Source organism: Salvelinus fontinalis, chromosome 19, assembly GCF_029448725.1.
Source record: "Salvelinus fontinalis isolate EN_2023a chromosome 19, ASM2944872v1, whole genome shotgun sequence".
In the NCBI taxonomy this organism is placed as follows: domain Eukaryota; kingdom Metazoa; phylum Chordata; class Actinopteri; order Salmoniformes; family Salmonidae; genus Salvelinus; species Salvelinus fontinalis.
Window position 1 is genome coordinate 40,127,058 of NC_074683.1, and position 23,606 is coordinate 40,150,663.

Genomic DNA, 23,606 nt, shown 5'->3' on the forward strand with positions numbered 1-23,606 from the left:
TTATGTACATAACGTATTCGGTTATTATTTTTAATACATTTGCAAAAATGTTTTTTTTTAAACTGTCTATGGAATATTGTGTGTAGATTGATGATAAATAAAAAATTATTGAATACTGTAATACTGTATAGCTGTAACGTAACAAAATGTGGAAAAAGTCAAGGGGTATGAATACTTTCTGAATGCACTGTATGTATGAAAATACCCTAAAATAAAAGATGACATTCTAAAATCTCGCCTCATATTAAACATTTGATCTCATATCCAAAGTGTTGGAGTAAAGAGCTAGATTTTATACAACATTTTTCCTGCAGAGTGATTCAGAGGATAGGGGTTACTTTCAGTATGTACAGTGGCCAAAGGAAGGCAGCATAATTCACAGTCTGTGACAGAGGCATAACTTGACTTATTCTACACTGAACAAAAATATAAACGCAATATTTTACTGAGTTACAGTCATAAGGAAATCAGTCAATTGAAATTAATTTATTAGGCCTTAATCTATGGATTTCACATGATTGGGAATACAAATATACATCTGTTGGTCAAAGGTACACTATATCCACGAAAGTATGGGGACTCCCCTTCAAATTAGTGGATTTGGCTATTTCAGCCACACCCATTGCTGACAGTTGTATAAACTTGAGCACACAGCCATGCAAACTCAACAGACAAACATTGGCAGTAGATTTGCCTTACTGAAGAGCTCGTGACTTTCAAGGTGGCACCGTCATAGGATGCCACCTTTCCAATAAGTCAGGTCGTCAAATGTCTGCCCTGCTAGAGCTTTCCCGTTCAACTGTAAGTGTTGTTATTGTTTAATGGAAACATCTAGGAGCAACAACGTCTCAGCCGCGAAGTGGTTATACATACAAGCTCACAGAACAGGAAGGCCGAGTGCTGCAGCGCATAGCGATTAAAAATCATCTGTCCTTGGTTGCAACACTCACTACCGAGTTCCAAACTACCTCTGGAAGCAATGTCAGCACAATAACTGTTCATCAGGAGCTTCATGAAATGGGTTTCCATGGCCTTACAGCTGCAGACAAGCCTAAAATCACCATGCGCAATGCCAAGTGTCGGATCAAGTGGTGTAAAGCATGGGCTCTGGAGCAGTGAAAAAAGCCTCTCTGGAGTGATGAATCACACTTCACGAATCTGGATTTTGCGGATTACATGAGATCGCTACCTGCCCCAATGCATAATGCCAACTGTAAAGTTTGGTGTGGGAGGAATCATTTTCTGGGGCAGTTTTTAATGGTTTGAGCTAGAACCCTTATTTCCAGTGAAGGGAAATCTTAACACCACAGCCATGACATTTTAGACTTTGTTTTGAGGTTGATACGATGGGAGAGGAAAGTGCAAGGATGCAGCTTTTGGTCTTGGGCCGAACACTGGGACAGCACAGCTCCCACTCTGAGGTCTGAAGCGTTGTCCGCCGGATCTGGATGGATCTGGATGGATTAGGATGGGGGAGGAAGTTAATTGGTGTTTGAGGACCAAGAACACCTGGTCTGCAGCTGGAGACCACATAAACAGGAAATTGGGAGAGGTGAGTGCTGACTGGGGGGAAGCCTGGGTGCTCGGATGAACCGGGTGCTCGGATGAACCGGAGGAAAAAATTGGCGTTGCAGCTGCACTCTGGAGTTGGGTTGCGACCAATCCACCACCGCTCTCACCTTTCAGGATCCATCTGGCACCGAATAGACCGGACCGTGAAGGCACACTGGAGGTCTCGAGCACCGAGCCTGCCCAACCCTACCTGGTTGAATGCTCCCCGTAGCCGGGCCAGTGCGGCGAGGTGGAATAGCCCGCACTGGGCTGTGCTGGCGAACCGGGGACACAATGCGTAGGGCTGGTGCCATGTACCCCGGCCCGAGGAGACGCACTGGTGACCAGATGCGTTGAGCCGGCTTCATGACACCTGGCTCAATGCTCAATCTAGCCCGGCCGATACGTGGAGCTGGGATGTACCGCACCGGGCTATGCACCCGTACAGGAGACACCGTGCGCTCTTCCGCATAACACGGTGTCTGCCCATACTCCCGCTCTCCACGGTAATCACACACCTCAGGGCCAGTACCGTGTATACTACGCCAAACTAACAGCTCTCTCTCTTCGGCCTCCCCCAATATTTCCAACACTTCATCGAATGTCTCATAATCTCCCATCCTTTCACTTTCCTCCAATCTGTCCAATAACTCCTCCACATTCTCCGACTCGTACCGCAATTTCGCCAACTGCTCCTTATGGTAAGCACGGGGAACTGGCTCAAGTCTCCTACTTGAACCAGCCCCACTCCCCTTTAGCCACCCCCCAATACATTTTTGGGGGAGCCTCTCGGGCTTCCAGCCGCTCTGCCTTGCTAGCTCCTGCTGCTGCCGCTGTTTCCGCTGCTTCCCGTTACCACGCTGCTTGGTCCGAGTTTGGTGGGTGGTTCTGTAACGGTTTTCCTCTGTTGGAGAAAGAGAGGAGGACCAAACTGCAGCGTGGTAATTTTCCATTATATTTAATGAAGTCAAAACACTCAAAATACAAAATAATGAAGTAACCCAAACCGAAACAGTCCCGTGTGGCACGAACACAGACACAGGAAACAACCACCCACAAAAACCAACACAAAACAGGCAACCTTAATATGGCTCCCAATCAGAGACAACACAAAACACCTGCCTCTGATTGGGAACCATATTAGGCCAAACACAGAAACAGACCAACTAGACACACAACATAGAATGCCCACCCAGCTCACGTCCTGACCAACACTAAAACAAGTAAAACACACAAGAACTATGGTCAGAACGTTACAAAGGTTGTCAAATCAATCAACTTTTTTGAAAAGGTGGAGCTCCAAACAGAGGTTTGTTTCTGAAAAATGTTCAACAACAAGCTAGCTATCTTAATTAAGATAAGAAGCTAATGGTGAGTGTTAGAAGCCAGCCCTGCCACTCAAACACAACATCTCATACTGAAGTTTTTAGACTTCCAATAGTCAAGACAACGAAATACGATTTGGAAGGATGGCCTTGTGAAACTACAGGACAACATCACAGCATATGTCATTTTGCCACTGCAAAAGAAAGTTGACAGTCGGGCAGTTGATAAGATGGCATATCTTTATGGTGTATGCGCTAATGGCATACCATAGGAACATTCCATAGACTTGTACAAATGTCCATCTGAACTGAATTATGAAATAATTATTCAAGTTGAGGGAGACAGTTACATCATTGGGACACATAATATTTGACAGACATAACCCTGCAGTATTCTGACCCAATCATATTGTTTGTATAGTTTGTTGTTGTCTCAGGTTCCAGAGGGACCTGTTAGCACTGACCTGCAAGGCTGTAATAATGACACGTATATCACACTACCAATTAAATGTATCAAACAAGAACACACACACACACAGTCAGCCAGACACACACACACACACACAGCAAAACGCAACCTGTGCTCTTGTGAATGACGTCCAAAACTCTAAGGAATTCTACCAATTAAAGGTGTTGGAGACACACAAATGCATTACTCCAGGGCCCCAAAAAGGCCCTAATACAGAATAAACATTCAAAGTGAACCTGCAGTCAACCTAACTACAGCTCTATTGTCATTTGTGTGAGTACAACTTCCATTAGGCCTCAGCCTCAGTACAACTCTCACCCCTAAACAAGTCTTCCCTGCACAGGTCAAGAATCCCACCTCTGAATCATGACTCTGTCACAGGTGGGATCTGAACCCTGGTATCCTGAGTGGAAAACCAACATCTTCTTAACCAATAGTCCAAGAAGAAATGTACTATTGGACCGAGGGTGACACTGATTGTGGCAGGGTTACCTCATCACAAGAGCTACCTCACCTCTGCTACACATTTTAGTCATTTAGCAGAATGGGGGGGGGGGGGGGGCATTAATTAGTAAAAGTCACAGCCTTTGGAGGTTGGGGGGGGGGGTTGTTTTAAGATAAACAATTCCGTTTCAGTTCCAAAAGATATTTGATTTGGCCTTTACTACTATAGCCCATAGAAACACATTGAATAACATTCCTAAATGGCAAAAAAGACAGTCAAATAATAAATCATAAGGAACAAGGTTTTGAAGTGTCTGTCCTATATAAGAAAGCTCAGAAAATATATATAGAGATTTTATTTACACTTTATTTTTTTATAAAACAATTAAAATGACCTCCATACTAAACCGGTTACCTTCAAATGAGTCAAATGACACTTGTTGTGGTGGTAGAGCAAAACGGAGAACGCCATGGTGTTCATGAGAATCTTCCCTTTTCACAATAGTTTGTAGCCCAAATGGTTCGGACGCTACAAACAGAAGTTGGCACATCTAAGGTACCGACTTCAGGTGAGTGGTCATGTTATTTGTGGTCATATTAGTTTTTAGAACAAACCGTTCGGACTTTGATTTCCAAGTAGTTTACTCAAAGTAGACATTAGTTTGATTTTTAAGATGTTACAACCTTCATACTGCAACCCAAACTGGTATAACTTTATAATAACACATTGTTATGAAGCATTTATGATGGATTAGTAAATTGTTTATTTACCTCAGCAACAGGCAGTTAGATTTGTGTATGTCGAGGTATGATCACGACTCTGTACCGGTATCACCTGTACATAGCCTCGCAACTGTCCTTTTCTCTGTCATTTTACTGTTTTTTATTTTGTATTTCCTTATCTGTTGTTTACCTAATACCTATTTATTTACTTAAAAATTGCACTGTTGGTTAGGGCTTGTAAGTTAGCATTTCACTGTACGGTCTACACCTGTTGTATTTGGCGCACATGACAAATGTGACCCGATTTCAGGAAACTAAGCGTATGTCGCAAGTCACGCCTTCCAGGAGAGGCCATTTGAACGTACATTTTTGAAGTTTATCGAAATGCATTTTTTTGCAGAAATTCCTTCTCGAACATGTGAACTTTCATGTGCCTTAATATCAAACGTGTATGTCATCAGTAAATACGAATAAAATGGTTAAAATACCAGCCCAGTTGGTTTAGCCACAGAGAAAGCCAGCAACCTTCCCGCAAGCCATGATTGACTGAGATAATGAGTGGGCTGGACATGCCGAGAGATGAGTTTGGATTGGTCTGCGGTCTTGTGTCTATTAAATGCTCGTAATGCAGTTTTTTTTCCAAAAAATATATAACGTTAGCCATGGAGAACCTCAAATATGTATCTACTGCTCTCAATAATATTGCTGCCCTGAATTTATCAGGCGCTATCGATAAAGGTCAGTGGGAAAAAGTTGTGGACTACACAAATAAACTTTGATTTGATGTCATTTTAGGAGGAAATTGAATGGTCTGATCCTTAAGAGGTAAATACATATGTGAATAACCAGCTTACTAGTTATCACGTATTAATAAATGTGTGAATAACTAGCTTACTAACAGTTACAGATGTGGGAGTAACGACACATTTATGATGGAAAAACAATTTACTAATACATTACACATGCTCTATTACAAGGTATTATTATAAAGTGTTACTGAATCTCTATATGTGACTCATTTCAGGAAACAAGGCATATGTCACACGTCACTACTTCCCAGAAGAGGTATTTGACCGTAAACATTTATTCTAATTAAATAGCGTTTTTTGGGGGGGGGGGGGTTAGAAATGCCTTCTGGAACATATGTGCAACTTTCATGTAACAAAAGTGTATGATATCTGTAAATATGAATAAAAAAATATACATTTACGAGCTTAGTTGGTTTAGCTACGGAAAAAGTCAGGAACCTTGCCGCTACCCATGATTGGCTGAGATAATGGACGGCTGGAAATACTGAGAGATGAGTTTAGATTGGTTTTCCATGTAGCATGCTTCTGACTATAACATGAGCTGCTCAGTATGTGTAGATCATCCTTTCTACCTCAGCTTTTTTGAAAGATATCATGAAGAATTGCAAGAGTTGCTATTGCTGTCCAGTTTCTAGAGGACGATCATGCCATGCCATCTCTGGTTCTGAAAATGAATCAGACAATGAGGAAATTCCTGATTTATGTAAAAACATTTTCATTGAACCAGACATTGTAGAGTCTTCTGATGACAATGATGGGGAAGAAACGACAATCAACAGTGTTGTTGTCATGGAAGAAGTTGACCGAGATGCCTGGTGGAGGCAGAGTATGATAGCTAAAGAGATGGAGAAAAGTTCTGGCCTTTTGATTGCAAATATGCAGAGGGATTTAAAACACCTATCTCTGGATTACATCTTCAAACTAAGGGCAACCATGGTATCCATAAAAGGGTATGCTATCTGCACTCATCCATGTACTATATATATATGGGTAAGAGTCTAGCAAGCTACATTTTCAATTAGTATACGTTTCTAATTTTGTCAAAAAGTCATTTTCATTGCTGGCTTGCTAGATAACGTTACATCCATGATCTGTGTAGTAAGATTACTCGTATCTCAGAAAGCCAGTTGCATTGCTAGTTATAGCCTAATATTAGCTAGCTAGCTAACATTGAATGTAGTCGGTTGGCTTGACCTACCTGTGGAGATTCATGCATGGTGGCTAGCTATTACAAACAGTATAGGTTGGGATTATGCAGCGTTCAAAACAACTGGGAAGTCGAAACTGGGAACTCGGAAAACTGTTGCTTCATACAGTAGGACCGAATTGAGCCGGTCTGTCACATATTCATTCACATACATGAGCATGCATGCACTCACGCACGCAGGCACGCACACACACACGCACACACACACACACACACACACACACACACACACACACACACACACACACACACACACACACACACACACACACACACACACACACACACACACATACTGTACACATACATTTGGTACTATTCTGATGTTGTTGTTCACGTACCATATACCTGCAGGCTGTACTCCTTTGCTGCGTTGCTGATGGCTGTGTAGATGGCTTTGTTAACCTCTTTAGAGCATGTACGTGGGTATTGCAGCAGTGTGTTAAATCGATTGCTGCCCGGGGTGGCCGTGGTGCGCTGCATCACTGACCCAGGGTTGTGGCTAATAGTTTGCAATGGCCTAGAGGTTAATAATTATGCCCTTAAAACTTATTATGGGAAGGTGGGACGGTAGCATCCCACCTTGCCAACATCCGGGTGAGATTGCAGAGTGCCATATTCAAACTACAGAATTAGAAATATTTAACTTTCATAAAATCACAAGTGTAATACATCAAAATAAAGCTCAACTTCTTGTTAATCCAGCAGCTGTGTCAGATTTCAAAAAGGCTTTAGGCGAAAGCACACCATGCGATTATCTGAGGACAGCGCCCCGTATACAAAAGCATGAAAAACATATTTCAACCAGGCAGGAACGCCACGAAAGTCAGAAATAGCGATATAATAAATGCCTTGCCTTTGATGATCTTCTTCTCTTGGCACTCCAAAAGGTCCCAGATACATCACAGATGGTCCTTTAGTTCGATAATGTCCTTCTTTATATCCATAAAAACTCAGTATAGCTGGCGCGTTTCAGTCAATAATCCACCCAGTTTCCCTCCATCAAAATGAATCCCAAACATTACTAATAAACCTTTCCAAAACAAGTCAAACAACGTTTATAATCAAACCTTAGGTACCCTAATATGTTAAAAAAAACGATACAATTTAAGACGGAGAATCGCTATTGTCTTTACCGGAGAAAAATACCAAAGAACGCGTTCTCTTCCACGTGCTTGTACACACTACAGCCAAAATGGGAGCCACTTAGAAAAACTACAACTTGTTGACATCTAGTGGAAGCCCTAGGAACTGCAATCTGGGAGGATTTTGCCTTATAATAAAAGTGACAGCTATTGAAAACAGTGGTAGGCTGAAAATGTTTTTTTTTGGGGGGGGGATGGTTTGTCCTCAGTTCTGTTATACTCACATACATAATTTTAACAGTTTTAGAAACTTTAGAGTGTTTTCTATCCAAATTATATTATATCTACCAATTATATGCATATCCTAGCTTCCGGGCCTGAGTAACAGGCAGTTTACTTTGGGCACACTTTTCATCCGGACGTGAAAATACTTCCCCCTACCCAAGAGAATGGACACACAAAAACTATATATTTTTCTTATTTTTTACTAGTCCACTGTTGATACGTTCCCAAAATGTTTTGCATGTCTGATGTCAACTTTTCAAGATATTGGACTTTCAAGAAGCAAAGTGTCACCGGCCACATCATCATGTGATGCGTTTTGCATCATACGATATTTTGCATCATCATCATCATGATGTGGCTGTCGACACTTTGATTCTTGTTTTTGAGTGACATTTCCCTTTAAACCTGGAATCCGTAGCGGTGAAACTGCCATGTCCGTTTTCTGACATTACACGCGCTATAGAACAGTACGGGGCTCCTAACCAACTGTGCTATTTTGTTTGTTTTTTCGCGTTGTTTGTAACTTATTTTTTTACTTATTTTGTACATAATGTTACTGCTAACGTCTCCTATGACCAAAAAGAGCTTCTGGACATCAGAACAGCGATTACTCACCAAGGACTGGAAGAAGCTTTTTTCTTTAATAACGAGTCCGACGTAAAGGGCATACTGCTTTCTCTAGACCAGGCCCAAACCCCAGGCATTTGCGTAAAGAAAAGATGAAGAAGAAGGGGGCGGAGGTCAGGCTGCCTTCTGAGAATTCGTAGGCCAGTGAGTGAACTTCCACTACCATCTGTACTGTTGGCCAACGTGCAATCACTTGAAAATAAAATTGATGTTCTACGATTAAGACTATCCTGCTAACAGGAAATTAAAAACTGTATTATCTTGTGTTTCACCGAGTCATGGATGAACAACGACACAGATAATATAGAGTTGGCTGGGTATTCCGTGCACCGGCAGGACAGAGAAGCTATGTCTGGTAATACAAGCGGCAGGCGTGTGTGTCTATTTGTAAATAACAGCTGGTGGCAATTAAGAATATTAAAGATGTCTCGAGGTCTTGCTCGCCTGAGGTAGAGTACCTTATGATAAGCTGCAGACAACACTATAAACCAAGAGAGTTCTCATCTATATTTTTCGTAGCCTTCTATTTACCACCACAAACCGATGCTGGCACTAAGACCGCACTCAACCAACTCTATAAGGCCATAAACAAACAAGAAAATGCTCATCCAGATGCGGCGCTCCTGATGGCCGGGGACTTTAATGCAGGCAAAATTAAGTCAGTTTTACCAAGTTTTTACCAGCATGTCAAACCAGTTCTGAATAGTCCTTAGCACGGGTACTTCCTGTTTGAGTTTCTGCCTATAGGAAGGGAGCAGAAAAATGGAGTTGTGATCAGATTTGACGAAGGGAGGGCGAGGGAGGGCCTTGTAGGCATCTCGGAAGTTGGAGTAGGGGTGGTCGAGTGTTTTAGCAGCGTGAGTACTACATTCAATGTGTTGAAAGAACTTCGGTAGCGTTTTTCCCAAATTTGCTTTGATAAAATTCCCAGCTACAATAAATGGGACCTCGGGATATGTGGTTTCCAGTTTACATATAGTCCAGTGAAGTTCTTTGAGTTCTGTCGTGGTGTCAGCTTGAGGGGGAATACACACAACTATGACTATAACAGAACCTGAGGCTTGGCATTGCGCATGGTGATCTTAGGCTTGTTTGTGGCTGCTCGGCCATGGAAACCAATTTCATGAAGGTCCCGACGAACAGTTATTTTGCTGATGTTGCTTCCCGTGATAAATAAACTTTAATTTGACTTTGATTTGAGGCAGTTTGGAACTCAGTAGTGAGTGTTGCAACCGAGGACAGACTTTTTACGCGCTTTCAGCACTCAGCGCTTCTGTTCTGTGAGCTCGTGTGGCCTACCACTTCACGGCTGAGAAGTTGTTGCTTCTAAACATTTCCACTTCACAATAACAGCACTTACAGTTGACTGGGGCATCTCTAGCAGGGTATACATTTTTTGAAATGGACTTATTGGAAGGGTGGCATCCTATGACGGTGACACGTTGAAAGTCACTGAGTTCTTCAGTAAGGGCATTCTACTGCCAACGTTTGTCTACTGAGATTGCATGGCTGTGTGCTTGATTTTATACACCTGTCAGCACCAGGTGAGGCTGAAATAGCTGAAACCACTCATTTGAAGGCGTGTCCACATACATTTATAAATATATATTTATATACACATATATGTTTATCTTTTCTGAAAGCTGAGAGCTGCATAAGGTGAAACAGAACTACGGAGGAGCATACTGCATCCTGGACAGGACAACAAAAAAAAAAGTCATATTACATACTCAAATCAAACCAAATTTGATTTCTCACATGCTCCGAATACAACAGGTGTAGACCTAACCGTGAAATGCTTACTTACAAGCCCTTAACCAACAACGCAGTTCAAGAAAGAGTAAATACTTGTTTTACTAAATAAACTAAAAATTACAATAACGTGGCTATATACAGGAGGCACCAGTACCTACTCAATGTGTGTGGGTACCGGTTAGTAGAGGTAATATGTACATGTAGGTAGGGGTAAAATGTGACTATGCATAGACAATACACAGCGATTAGCAGCAGTGTAAAAACAAAGGGGGGGGGGGTGTCAATGTAAATAGTCTGGGTAGCCATTTGATTAATTGTTCAGCAGTCTGATGGCTTGGGTCCTAGACTTGGTCTCCGGTACCGTGGGGTAGCAGAGAAAACAGTCTGTGACTTGGGTGACAGGAGTCTTTGACAATTTTTGTGGCCTTCCTCTGACACTGCCTAGTACATAGGTTCTGGATGGTAGGAAGCTTATAGGTCCTGGATGTAGCTCCTTAATTTCGCTACGGATCCCTTTTACGGGATCACTTTCCTAAACAACCGCTAGAATTGCAGGGCGCCAAATGCATAAATATTACAAAAAATATTAAAATCATGCAATCACAAGTGAAATACACCAAACCACAGCTTAGCTTGTTGTTAAAACCTTTTCTCAATAGGGGGTGCTGTTTTCACTTTGTAAATAATTTGTTCCCAAATTAAACTGCCTCGTACTCAATTCTTGCTCGTACAATATGCATATTATTATTACTATTGGATAGAAAACACTCTCTAGTTTCTAAAACCGTTTGAATTATATCTGTGAGAAAAACAGAACTCAAGTTGGAGCAAACTTCCTGTCGGGAAGTGAGAAATCTGAAATCAGGCAATCTGTTCCAGGGTCAGTTTATTAAATTGCATGTGATCTATGAGTCGACATGCATTGCATACGATTTCCCCTAGATGTCAGTAAGCAGTGAGAATTGGAATTGTGTTGCTAGGCAGATCTGAGGCCATATAAAGGCTCATGGAACCGGGGGTGCGCTCTTTTCAACGTTCGTCATGGCGCAGAGGAGGACCTCAGGATGGCATTCTGAAAGCTCTCGTTATAGGCCTTAGATATATCCGGCTCTGATTTTTTTCGATATAGGTGTTAAAGACATCATAATGTAGTTATTTTAAACCGAGTTATATCAGTTTATATCAGTATATTGCAATTTTCGGATAATTCTTTGTCCTGCGTTATGGTGAGTTGGACACGTCTTCGCCACATGGCTAATGTTTGCTGCTAATTCCTAAGTTGAAGACGGCAATCTACAACCGAGCAACGATGATTCTGGACAAAGGACCACTTGCACAAGATTCTGATGGAAGCTCATCAAAAAGTAAGAACTATTTATGATGTTAATTCGTTGTTCTGTTGAAAAATGTAAAACTATTATTCGGCCATTAATTTCGGTGCGGTCTCGCTTTAGCGCACGCTGTATGTCGTAGTAACGTTAATTTTAAAAATCTAACACAGCGGTTGCATTAAGAACTAATGTATCTTTCATTTGCTGTCCAACCTGTATTTTTTAGTCAAGTTTATGATTAGTTATTGATTAGATTAGGTGCCTCTCCCAAGATTTCTCCCGACATTTTGTTTGCAGCTTGGCTACTATTCTCATTGTATAACCACGATTTGTGCCGCTAAATATGCACATTTTCGAACAATCTCTATATGTATTGTGTAATATGATGTTATAGGACTGTCATCTGAAGAAGTTTGAGAAGGTTAGTGAAAAAATTAATATCTTTTGCTGGTTTATTCGTTATCGCTATTGTTGGCTTGAATCAATGCTGTTGTGTGGTTGGCTATTGTAGTAAGCTAATATAATGCTAAATTGTGTTTTCGCTGTAAAACACTTAAAGAATCTGAAATATTGGCTGGATTCACAAGATCTTTGTCTTTCATTTGCTGTACGCTGTGTATTTTTCATAAATGTTTTATGAGTATTTAGGTAATTCCCGTTGGTCTCTGTAGTTATTCTAGTTGCTTTGGTGAGAGTTGTGATGGTGGCTGCAATGTAAAACTATGATTTATACCTGAAATATGCACATTTTTCTAACAAAACATATGCTATACAATAAATATGTTATCAGACTGTCATCTGATGAAGTTGTTTCTTGGTTAGTGACTATTTATATCTTTATTTGGTCGAATTTGTGATAGCTACCTATGCAGGAAAAAAATTGTGGAAGTTGTGTCTTTTGCTATCGTGGTTAGCTAATAGAAATACATATTGTGTCTTCCCTGTAAAACATTTTAAAAATCAGAAATGATGGCTGGATTCACAAGATGTGTATCTTTCATCTGGTGTCTTGGACTTGTGATTTCATGATATTTAGATGCTAGTATTTACTTGTGGCGCTATGCTAGGCTATGCTAGTCAGCTTTTTTACTGATGAGGGTGCTCCCGGATCCGGGATTGTGTGCAAGTAGAAGTTAATCCACCTATCGTGTCAGATTTTGAAAATATATTTTACAGCGAAAGAAATCCAAGCTTTTGTGAGTGTAGCAATCAATGCTACAACAGCTAGCCCCAAATTAGCATGGTCACGAAAGTAAGAAAAGCAATAGAATTAATCGCTTACCTTTGATAATCTTCGGATGTTTCCACTCACGAGACTCCCAGATACACAACAAATGTTATTTTTGTTCGATAAATATTACTTATCACAAAAAAAATGCCATTTGGGTTGCGCAATATGCTCAGAAAATCAAAGCCGTGTTCCGTTCGACAAATTCCAAAAAGTATCCATAATGGTCGTAGAAACATGTCAAATGTTTTTTATAATCAAACCTCAGGTTGTCTTTAACAAACATAATCGGTAATATTTCAACCGGACCATTACATATTCAATAAGAGACAAACGGAAAATGGTGAGCTCCTCTCGCGTGCGCAGGAACTATTCGGAGGACACTTGACTAGTTTTGAAAAAACTCGTTCATTTTTCAAAATAAAAGCCTGAAACTATGTCTAAAGCCTGGTCACAGCCTGAGGAAGCCATTGGAAAAGGAATCTGGTTGATACCCCTTTAAATGGAGGTTAGACAGGCCAAGAAACACAGTTAAAAAAAAAATAGTATCACTTCCGGGTTACATTTTCTCAGGTTTTCGCTTGCAGAATAAGTATTGTTATACTCACAGACAATATTTTGACAGTTTTGGAAACACTGGAGTGTTTTCTATCCTAATCTGTAAATTATATGCATATTCTACGATCTGGGCCAGAGAAAATGTCCGTTTATGTTGGGCACGTTATTTTTTTTAAAATAAAAAATTCTGACCAGATGCCGAGCAGTTGTCATACCAGACAGTAATGCAACCAGTCATGATGCTCTCGATTGTGCAGCTGTAGAACCTTTTGAGGATCTGGGGACTCATGACAAATCTTTTCAGTCTCCTGTGGGGGAGAAGGTGTTGTCGTGCCCTCTTCACAACTGTCATGGTGTGTTTGGACCATGATTGTTCAATGGTAATGTGGACACCAAGGAACTTTATTCTCGCTCCACTACAGCCCCATATATGTTAATTGGGACCTCTTTCTGTAGTCCTTGATCAGCTCCTTTGTCTTGCTCACTTGCCCACTATCAGGCTGTCTCATGGTTGTTGGTGATCAGGCCTACCGCTGTTGTGTCGTCAAAAAACTAAATGATTGTGTTGTAGTCGTGTTTGGCCATACAGGTGATCAGGGTGTACAGGAGGGGACTCAGCACATACGCCTGAGGGGCCCCCGTGTTGAGGATCAGCGTGGCAGATGTGTTGTTGTAAACCCTTACCACCTGGGAGAGGGCCGTCAGGAAGTCCAGGATTCAGATGAAAAGCAATGTTTTTAGTCCCATTGGCATTAGCTTAGTGATGAGCTTTGTGGGCACTATGGTGTTGAACGCTGAGCTGCAGTCAATGAACAGCATTCTCACATAGGTGTTCCTTTTGTCCAGGTGGGAAAGGGCAGTGTGGAGTGCGATTGAGATTGCTTCATCTGTTTATCTGTTGGGGCGATATGCGAATTGGAGTGGGTCTAGGGTTTCCGGGATGATGGTGTTGATGTGAGTCATGACCAGCCTTTCAAAACACTTCATGGCTACCGACGTGAGCGCTACGGGGCGGTAATCATTTAGGCCGGTTACCTTCGCTTCCTTGGGCACAGGGACTATGCTGGTCTGCGTGAAACATGAAGGTATTACAGACTCGGTCAGGGAGAGGTTGAAAATGTCAGTGAAGACACTTGCCAGTTGGTCCGAGCATGCTTTGAGTAAATGTCCTGGTAATCCATCTGGCCCCGCGGCTTTGTGAATGTTTCTAACTGTCATGGCCGTTGAAAGAACTGGACCAAGGTGCGGCGTGGTGAGCATACATTTTCTTTATTATTATGAAAAGACGCCGAACAAAACAATAAACACTACAAAACAAACCGTGAAGCTAAAGGCTATGTGCCATAAACAAAGTCAACTTCCCACAAAGGCAGGTGGGAAAAAGGGCTACCTAAGTATGGTTCTCAATCAGAGACAACGATAGACAGCTGTCCCTGATTGAGAACCCTACCCGGCAAAAACATAGAAATACAAATAACAGAACGAACGAACATAGAATACCCACCCCAAATCACACCCTGACCAAACCAAATAGAGACATAAAAAATTATCTCTAAGGTCAGGGCGTGACACTCACATCGGTTACCAAGAACTTGGTCACACAGTCGTCCGGAACAGCTGGTGCTCTCAAGCATGCTTCAGTGTTTCTTGCCTCAAACAAGCCTAAAAGGCATTTAACTCCTCTGTTAGACTCACGTCTCCGGGCAGTTCGCGTCTGGGTTTCCCTTTGTAGTCTGTAATAGTTTTCAAGCTCTGCCACATCCGAACAGTGTCAGACCTGGTGTAGTAGGATTCAATCTTAGTACTGTATTGACTCTTTGCCTGTTTGATGGTTCGTCTGAGTGCGTAGCGGTATTTCTTATAAGCATACGGATTAGTGTCCCGCTCCTTGAAATAGGTAGCTCTAGTCTTTAGTTCCGTGCGGATGTTCCCTGTAATCCATGGCTTCTGGTTGGGATATGTACGTATGGTCACAGTGGGGACGACGTCGTCGATGCACTTTTTGATCAAATCAAACTTTATTTGTCACATGCGCAGAATACAACAAGTGTAGACCTTACCGTGAAATGCTTACTTACAAGCCCTTAACCAACAGTGCAGTTCAATAAGAGTTAAGAAAATATTGACCAAATAAACTAAAGTAAAAAATTATAAAAGTTACAGAATAACATCACAATAATGAGGCTATAACCAGGGAGTACCGTTACCCAGTCAGTGTGCGGGGGGTACAGGTTAGATGTAATTTGTCCATGTAGGTAGGGGTGAAGTGACTATGCATAGATAATAAACAGTGAGTAACAGCGTTGTACATAACAAATGGAGGGGGGAGGGTGGGGGGGGGTCAATGTAATAGTCCGGTGGCCATTTGATTAATTGTTCAGCAGACTTATTGCTTGGGGGTAGAAGCTGTGAACTGTAATGTTCAGTAAGTTATGTATTTACATATTGGTTTCCTTAGCCTGTAAGCAGTCTATGAACTGCTCAAATAAGTGACTGCAATCCACACTTTGGTTTTAGTAGACAAAATCAAAGCATTTCCGGATGAAAAACGTTACTTTACTCAGAACAAAGTCTGTCTGAAGTTACATATCACACTATTACAACAGTGTAGCTGGTTTGGAATAAAATATTCAATATATTTATTTGAACATCTTTTGTGTTGCGTACTGTTTAGCCATTGATATCCTCTAGGTCATTTTGAGACCTTAAGGGGAAGCTGAACACAAAAACCAACTTCTCTGGTTGAAAGAGGCCGATGTTGCATTGATATTAGTCAGAAACTTTGATTCCAGTGTATAAATGTTGTAAAAAGTGTAAATAGAGTAATTTTGGTCACATTTTCCAAAACAGACATTTGTGAGATTTAAGTAAGCTGTTCTGTTCCTAGATCACTTGGAAATGCGCATCTGGACAATGCACACTCAAAATTCAGATATTCGTGTATTTTTCGTCAGTAAAAGGTCCTCTGAAATGTGCGTCTTCTCCCTTCGGACGATGATAACACTCTGACCTAAGTGGGCGGGTGCAGTGTCCAGATGCGATGCACATTCTTATTTGCTGGGAATGGAAGGGCTATGATTGGTGAGGGATAACTTAGGTAGGCTGAGCAGCAAAACTAATTTAAGAGACACTGAATGTACTGTGAGGTGAAGTTAGGTAGAGAGGAGCAGGATAGCTATTTTCTTACAGCCGCCCCAATATTTCTTAAGGAAATATTAACATCCACGAAAAGACCTCTAACCTAAATGGCTTAGGTGCCACCCGCGAGGGAGGTACAGAGATATGCGGAGACATGGCTGCCCCATGGAATGCCACGTAGGTGGGGGAGGGACCCCTAACTCAGCTGGTGCAGGGCAGCTGGGCCCCATCCTTCGACATCTTCACTTGTAGTGTATTAAAGGTAGTAACCCTTTAAAAGTAATGTTCAGTTAAATGATGTATTTAGATATTGGTTCCCTTACCCTGTAAACAGTCTATGAACTGCTCTAATGAGTGACTGAAACAATCCCTCACCTACTGTTTTTGGTGGAGTGCAATTTTGTTTTATGATGTCATTTCTCAGCGTTTGTACCGACAGATGTAGCCTATTGAATATCACTGTAGAATAGGCATAGAATGCATCCTCCAATTGCAACTTCTGCCTATGCCCAAGCACAGGCCTATTTTCTCAAGAAAAATGTATATTTGTAATACTGTAATATCGCACACAGTTAGGCATACCTAATTTCAAAATAGGCCATCACTGTCAATGGTGAATGATAATTCTTCACGTTTTACAGGTGAAATGTCCTAACTGCATGCCAATCATTTGATGTCAATCATTTTCATGGGAATATGCATATAGATCGTCTTGAACTATTTTATTTGAATATTTATTTAGTTTGTCGTTTTCATGGAATTTTGTGGTAATTAAATATAATTAATTTAGAATTGATCAGAATAACATTTATAGACATATTTTTACCAGCTCGTTATATTCTCCCCCGTGCTTTGGTGGCACTACATCCCTGTACAATCTAAAAATTAGGGGTTCAACAAGGGTTCTTCTAAGATCCTCTAAGTTCTTTCAAGAACCATAGGGGTTTTAGCACTGAAAATGGCCCCCAAATGGTTCTTCCAAGAACCTCATAGGAGGTGGGGTTCACCGAGGAACCTCCTTAGTTGGTGGGGGTTCTTGCAGGAACCTAACTGCCCAACTGAAACATATAGATTTTAATTGAAAGGACATCAGGTGTAGCCACTTAACTGAAAAATGTAAAGATCTCCTCAATTTAATGTAAGGCATATTCCTTGTATGATGTAAATTGAAATTGTTTTATGATATATACCATCTATATTTTCATATTTGTACAAATCTTTCTAAAACAGAGATTGGACACAATTCAATGGATATGAATAAACAGAGGTAAGAATATGTAGGCTATAAGAATATGCTGAAGGCTAGCTTTATTGACTGCCTCGCCTGGTTCACCAACTACTTCTCAGACAGAGTTCAGTGTGTCAAATCGGAGGGCCTGTTGTCCGGACCTCTGGCAGTCTCTATGGAGGTGCCACAGGGTTCAATTCTCGGGCCGACTCTTTTCTCTGTTTACATCAATGATATCGCTCTAGCTGCTGGTGTTTCTCTGATCCACCTCTATGCAGACGACAGCCTTCTGTATACTTCTGGACCTTCTTTGGACACTGTGTTAACTAACCTCCAGACGTGCTTCAATGCCATACAACTCTCTTTCCGTGGCCTCCAACTGCTCTTAAATGCAAGTAAAACTAAATGCATGCTATTTAACCGATCGCCGCGCGCACCTGCCCGTTGTAACAAACGTCATCGGGAGAAGGAGAAGAGGACCAAGGTGCAGCGTGGTAAGTGTTCATATTTTAATCAATAAACTGAACACTGAACAAAACAACAAAAACGACAAACGAACAGTTCTCTAAGGTGACGATACACAAAACAGAAAACAACTACCCACCACCACAGGTGAGAACAGCCTACCTAAGTATGGTTCTCAATCAGAGACAACGATAGACTGCTGCCTCTGATTGGGAACCATACCCGGCCAAACACATAGAAATACAAAACAAGGACAACATAGAACACCAGACATAGAATGCCCACCCAAACTCACGCCCTGACCAAGCAAAATAGAGACATAAAAAAGATCTCCAAGGTCAGTGCGTGACACCCGTCCGTCCAGCATCACTACTCTGGATAGTTCTGACTTAGAATACCATATTACCATATATTCAAATCAAATCAAATCAAATGTATTTATATTGCCCTTCTTACATCAGCTGATATCTCAAAGTGCTGTACAGAAACCCAGCCTAAAACCCCAAACAGCAAGCAATGCAGGTGTAGAAGCACGGTGGCTAGGAAAAACTCCCTAGAAAGGCCAAAACCTAGGAAAAAACCTAGGAACCAGGCTATGAGGGGTAGCCAGTCCTCTTCTGGCTGTGCCGGGTGGAGATTATAACAGAACATGGCCAAGATGTTCAAATGTTCACAAATGACCAGCATGGTCAAATAATAATAATCACAGTAGTTGTCGAGGGTGCAGCAAGTCAGCACCTCAGGAGTAAATGTCAGTTGGCTTTTCATAGCCGATCATTAAGAGTATCTCTACCGCTCCTGCTGTCTCTAGAGAGTTGAAAACAGCAGGTCTGGGACAGGTAGCACGTCCGGTGAACAGGTCAGGGTTCCATAGCCGCAGGCAGAACAGTTGAAACTGGAGCAGCAGCACGGCCAGGTGGACTGGGGACAGCAAGGAGTCATCATGCCAGGTAGTCCTGAGGCATGGTCCTAGGGCTCCGGTCCTCCGAGAGAGTGAAAGAAAGAGAGAAAGAGAGAATTAAAGAGAGCAAACTAAAATTCACACAGGAACCCGGATAAGACAGGAGAAGTACTCCAGATATAACAAACTGACCCTAGCCCCCCGACACATAATAACTACTGCAGCATAAATACTGGAGGCTGAGACAGGAGGGGTCAGGAGACACTGTGGCCCCATCCGATGATACCCCCGGACAGGGCCATATTCATTGCATTGGGAAAGTATTCAGACCCCTTTACTTTTCCACATTTTGTTACATTACATCCTTATTCTAAAATGAATAAAATAAATAGCTAAATGATCCATTGTATGACCATCTTAAAACATTTCCATGTCTCAGCTTAGAATCTTTGGAGGGTTCATCCTAGAACCCTCTATGTACAGTTCCACCAGCCTTATTACCCTTTAATTACCCACAATCTTCATTCAGAATAATTCCAGGGTAGAGCACAATTAACACTGATACTGCCTCAATCATCTAAACTGGAACAACCATCTCAGTAACAGGTGCTATAAATCCAATTACTAGTAGATTGGATTAGTTTGGAAAACAGTGTTATCTTTGTGTTGTATAAAATGTATCAACCAATCACTGTTAATTTACAGACATTACAGTAAAACAATTCTGCAAAGCTCTCTGCAATAGAGCATGCTGGGAAATATGATATATGGTTCTATGTAGAACCCTTCTTCCCATTCTTGCTTTCCCAAAAATGTTTTTTCTGATCCATACGGATCTTGGTAGAACCCTATTCCTCCACAAAGAACCCTTGTGGAACCCTTTTTTTGTGTAGTTGGTAAGTGAACAACTCTTTAATAATGATGGTAGTTTGACTTGTTTAAGTTTCCCACATCAGAGGTCCAAAACTCTCAATTTAAGATCAAGCAGTTATTGAGCTACATGGGCCTACACAATCCATATTTGAACATGTTTGATATTTAAGACCATTTGGTTTTTGAAAACAATTGCATCTGGAGTTCCTTCACTCCCATTGGTTTTGGGTCAAAATTAACCAATGAGAAATAAATGAGGGGGACTGTCACCACGAGTTGGGGTGGGCACTCTATGTTGTGTTCTATGTTGTCTAGTTCTATGTGTTTGGCCGGGTGTGGTTCTCAATCAGAGGCAGCTGTCTATCGTTGTCTCTGATTGAGAACCATACTTAGGTAGCCTTTTCCCACCTGTGTTTGTGGGTAGTTGTTTTCTGTTTTGTGTTTCGTTTTTCATTCACTCTCGTTGTTATTTTGTTTTAGTGTTCAGTTTTGAATTAAATTATAATATGAACACTTACCACGCTACATTTTGGTCTCCTCCATTAGACGATCGTTACAGGGACAAAGTCAAAAAGCATTTTGTTTGTTGATTGCAGATAAAGGCCTATGTTGACTGTGACTTAAAATGGCTCCGGAGAAGAAGGCTGACGTTCTACGTGCCCCCAACCGATTGTGTTTTTATGTTCGTTTATTTGCAACTTATTTTTTTACTTATTTTGTTCATAATTTTGCCGCTACCATCTCTTATGACTGAAAGTAACTTCTGGACATCAGGACTGCGATTACTCACCACAGACTGGCAGAATACTTTTATTCCTCTTAACGAGTCTTACGAGGCCGACGCGAATTATATACTGCTTTCTCGGGAATAGGCCAAGATCGTCGTGATTTGGGTGAAAAAGGGGCCAAAGCGTGAGCTGCCTTCTGAGAATTTGTAGGCGATCAAATAAACCCCCACTTCCTTCCATTCTAGTAGCAAACGTGGAATCTTTGGAGAATAAAATCGATGACCTAAGCGGAAGATTAAACTACCAACAGGACATTCAAAACTAATCTTATACTTCACGGAGTCGTGGCTGAACGACAACACTATCAACATACAGCTAGTTGATTATACGCTGCACCGGTAGGATAGAACAGCGGCGTCTGCTAAGACAAGTGGTGGCAGGCTATTTATTTTTGTATATAACAGCTGGTGTACGATATCTAAGGAAGTCTCAAGCTATTGATCGCCCGAGGTAGAGTATCTCAAGATAAGCTTTAGACCACACTATCTACATAGTTTTCATCTGTATTTTTAGAAACTTCTGAGTGTTTTCTATCCAAATCTACTAATACTATGCATATATTAGCAACTGGGACTGAGTAGCAGGCAGTTTACTCTGGGCACACTTTTCATCCAAACGTGAAAATGCTGCCCCCTAGCCATAAGAAGATATGGCCTCGCTATTGTTATTTTACTGCTGCTCTTTAATTATTTGTTACTGTTATTTTTTACTTTTTTTAACTTAACACATTTTTTTTCTTAAAACTGCAATGGTGGTTAACGGCTTGAAAGTAAGCATTTCACTGTTCGGCGCTTAAGATAAATAAAATTTGATTTGAATTGAATTGGAGAAAATGTACCTTTTCTCTCATCTCTATCAGTAAAGCTGAAGGACAGGCTAGCTGGGCACAGCAATATCCAATCCTGTAATACATTACATCATGCTTTCATAAATGATTTGTTTATCCAACCGCTTGTTCATTTGTGTGTGTGTGTGTGTGTGTGTGTGTGTGTGTGTGTGTGTGTGTGTGTGTGTGCGTGCGTGCGTGCGTGCGTGCGTGCGTGCGTGCGTGCGTGCGTGCGTGCGTGCGTGCGTGCGTGCGTGCGTGTGTGCGTGTGTGTGTGTGTGTGTGTGTGTAGAGAGATGCTGGGGAGGGGAGTGGCTGTCAGTAACTCAGGGATAAATAGAGAGGCAGAGCTCAGAGTTTGTCAGAAGGCGGACCTGACAGGGTCACACACAGGACCAAGACCTCAGCATTTTTACCAAATGGAGAAAAAGGAAGATGTTCTTTACTGTTTTCAAGACGGAAACTCTTCTTGCAGAAAGGCTTTGCTATCGACATCTACCTACATAACACTGTACATCTTCTTTTCATTGATTTCAGCGGTTACAGTATTTTTGAACGTACTGGTGATCATCTCCATCTCTCACTTCAAGCAGCTCCACACTCCAACCAACCTGCTCATCCTCTCTCTGGCTGTGTCAGATCTCCTGGTGGGACTGGTTGTGATACCAGTAATGACTGTAGCAATAATGGAACCATGCTGGGGTTTTGGGGAATATTTCTGTGTGTTTCATGCCTACATTGCTTGTTTATGTACTTCTTTATCTCTGGGCAATTTGGTCTTGATATCTATTGACCGCTATGTTGCTGTGTGTGATCCCTTATTGTACCACTCTAAAATAACAATAACAAGAATTATGTGTTGTATATCCATTACCTGGTGTTGTTGTATCATATACCGTGCTGCTAATATAAAAAACATTGCAAATGTACAGGTACCCAGTAGGTGTTTGAAAGAATGTTTTATTGTTGAAGGGTCAATCTGGGGTAATATAATTGACCTTCTATTTACAATGGTTGTCCCGTGCTCTATTATTATAACTATTTATATGAAAATCTTTGTGGTGGCCAGATCACAGGCCAGAAAGGTATTTTCTAAAGAGGCTGTCAGTGTGTCTGGTGTTAAAACTGTACAGGCAAATAAGTCTGAGAGAAAAGCAGCAAAAACTCTAGCTATTGTTGTTTTCAACTATTTCATTTGTTGGATTCCAACACTATTTATATTATTATTTTTGTCTTTTTTAAGTGACAATTTATCAGTATTCATCCGTTTTCTGCCACTTGTTAATTCCTTAATAAATCCAATAATTTATGCTTTCTTTTATCCATGGTTCAAAGTGACAGCTAAACATATTTTAACTCTGAAGTTCCTATAACTGTATTCCCTAGGTTGGCAAACGTAGGTTTGATATAATTTTGTTTTACAATTGTTGTAATTATTTCATGTAGCAATACACTGACATTACTTACCTCAGTGTTGTCATGATTGATACATGTGGTGCTGATACAGAATGATTTGTCTGGATTGAATTTGAATGAATTGGAGAAGGCATAAGAAGGAATAAGTTTATTTCATAAAATACATTGTAGTCATTGTGGATTGTGTACTCCAAATACCCAAGGCTGTTGTTGTTCCGTGTTACTTATTGATAAATAGTATGTAAGTGTTCTAATAGTACATTTTGAGGACGTCATGAATCATTCTATTTGTTGTTTAACATCTCCCTCTAGTGGCTCAATTGTGACACAACATCTTCATCAAGTGTAGTAAAGTTGAAATGTACAATACTGCATATCAGATAACGTCCAGGTCTATCTCAATGGTGTATTGTGTAAGTAGTTGAGGGTAAAATGCAAGAATATGCAATTAAGGGTAACACTTTATTATGTTAAGTATTAAACCATTTGTAAGGCATTTACAGTTTGTTCACTATTGTAATGACCTGACTAGATCATAAATGAACAATTGTCCAGACAGAGGCTTGAGTTTGCG

General features: G+C 41.1%; 1 protein-coding gene across 1 annotated transcript; it reads left to right on the top strand.

Moving 5' to 3' along the window:
* Nucleotides 1-22,035: 22,035 nt before the first annotated feature.
* On the top strand, nucleotides 22,036-23,188 carry LOC129816729 (trace amine-associated receptor 13c-like). The gene has a single exon (XM_055871548.1). The coding sequence runs from the start codon at nucleotides 22,036-22,038 to the stop codon at nucleotides 22,987-22,989; it is 954 nt and encodes a 317-aa protein (XP_055727523.1). The 3' UTR covers nucleotides 22,990-23,188.
* Nucleotides 23,189-23,606: the final 418 nt, after the last annotated feature.

Coding starts and splice junctions, on each gene's coding strand:
- LOC129816729 (XM_055871548.1), top strand. CDS start 22,036: ATGGAGAAAAAGGAAGATGTTCTTTACTGTTTTCAAGACGGAAACTCT.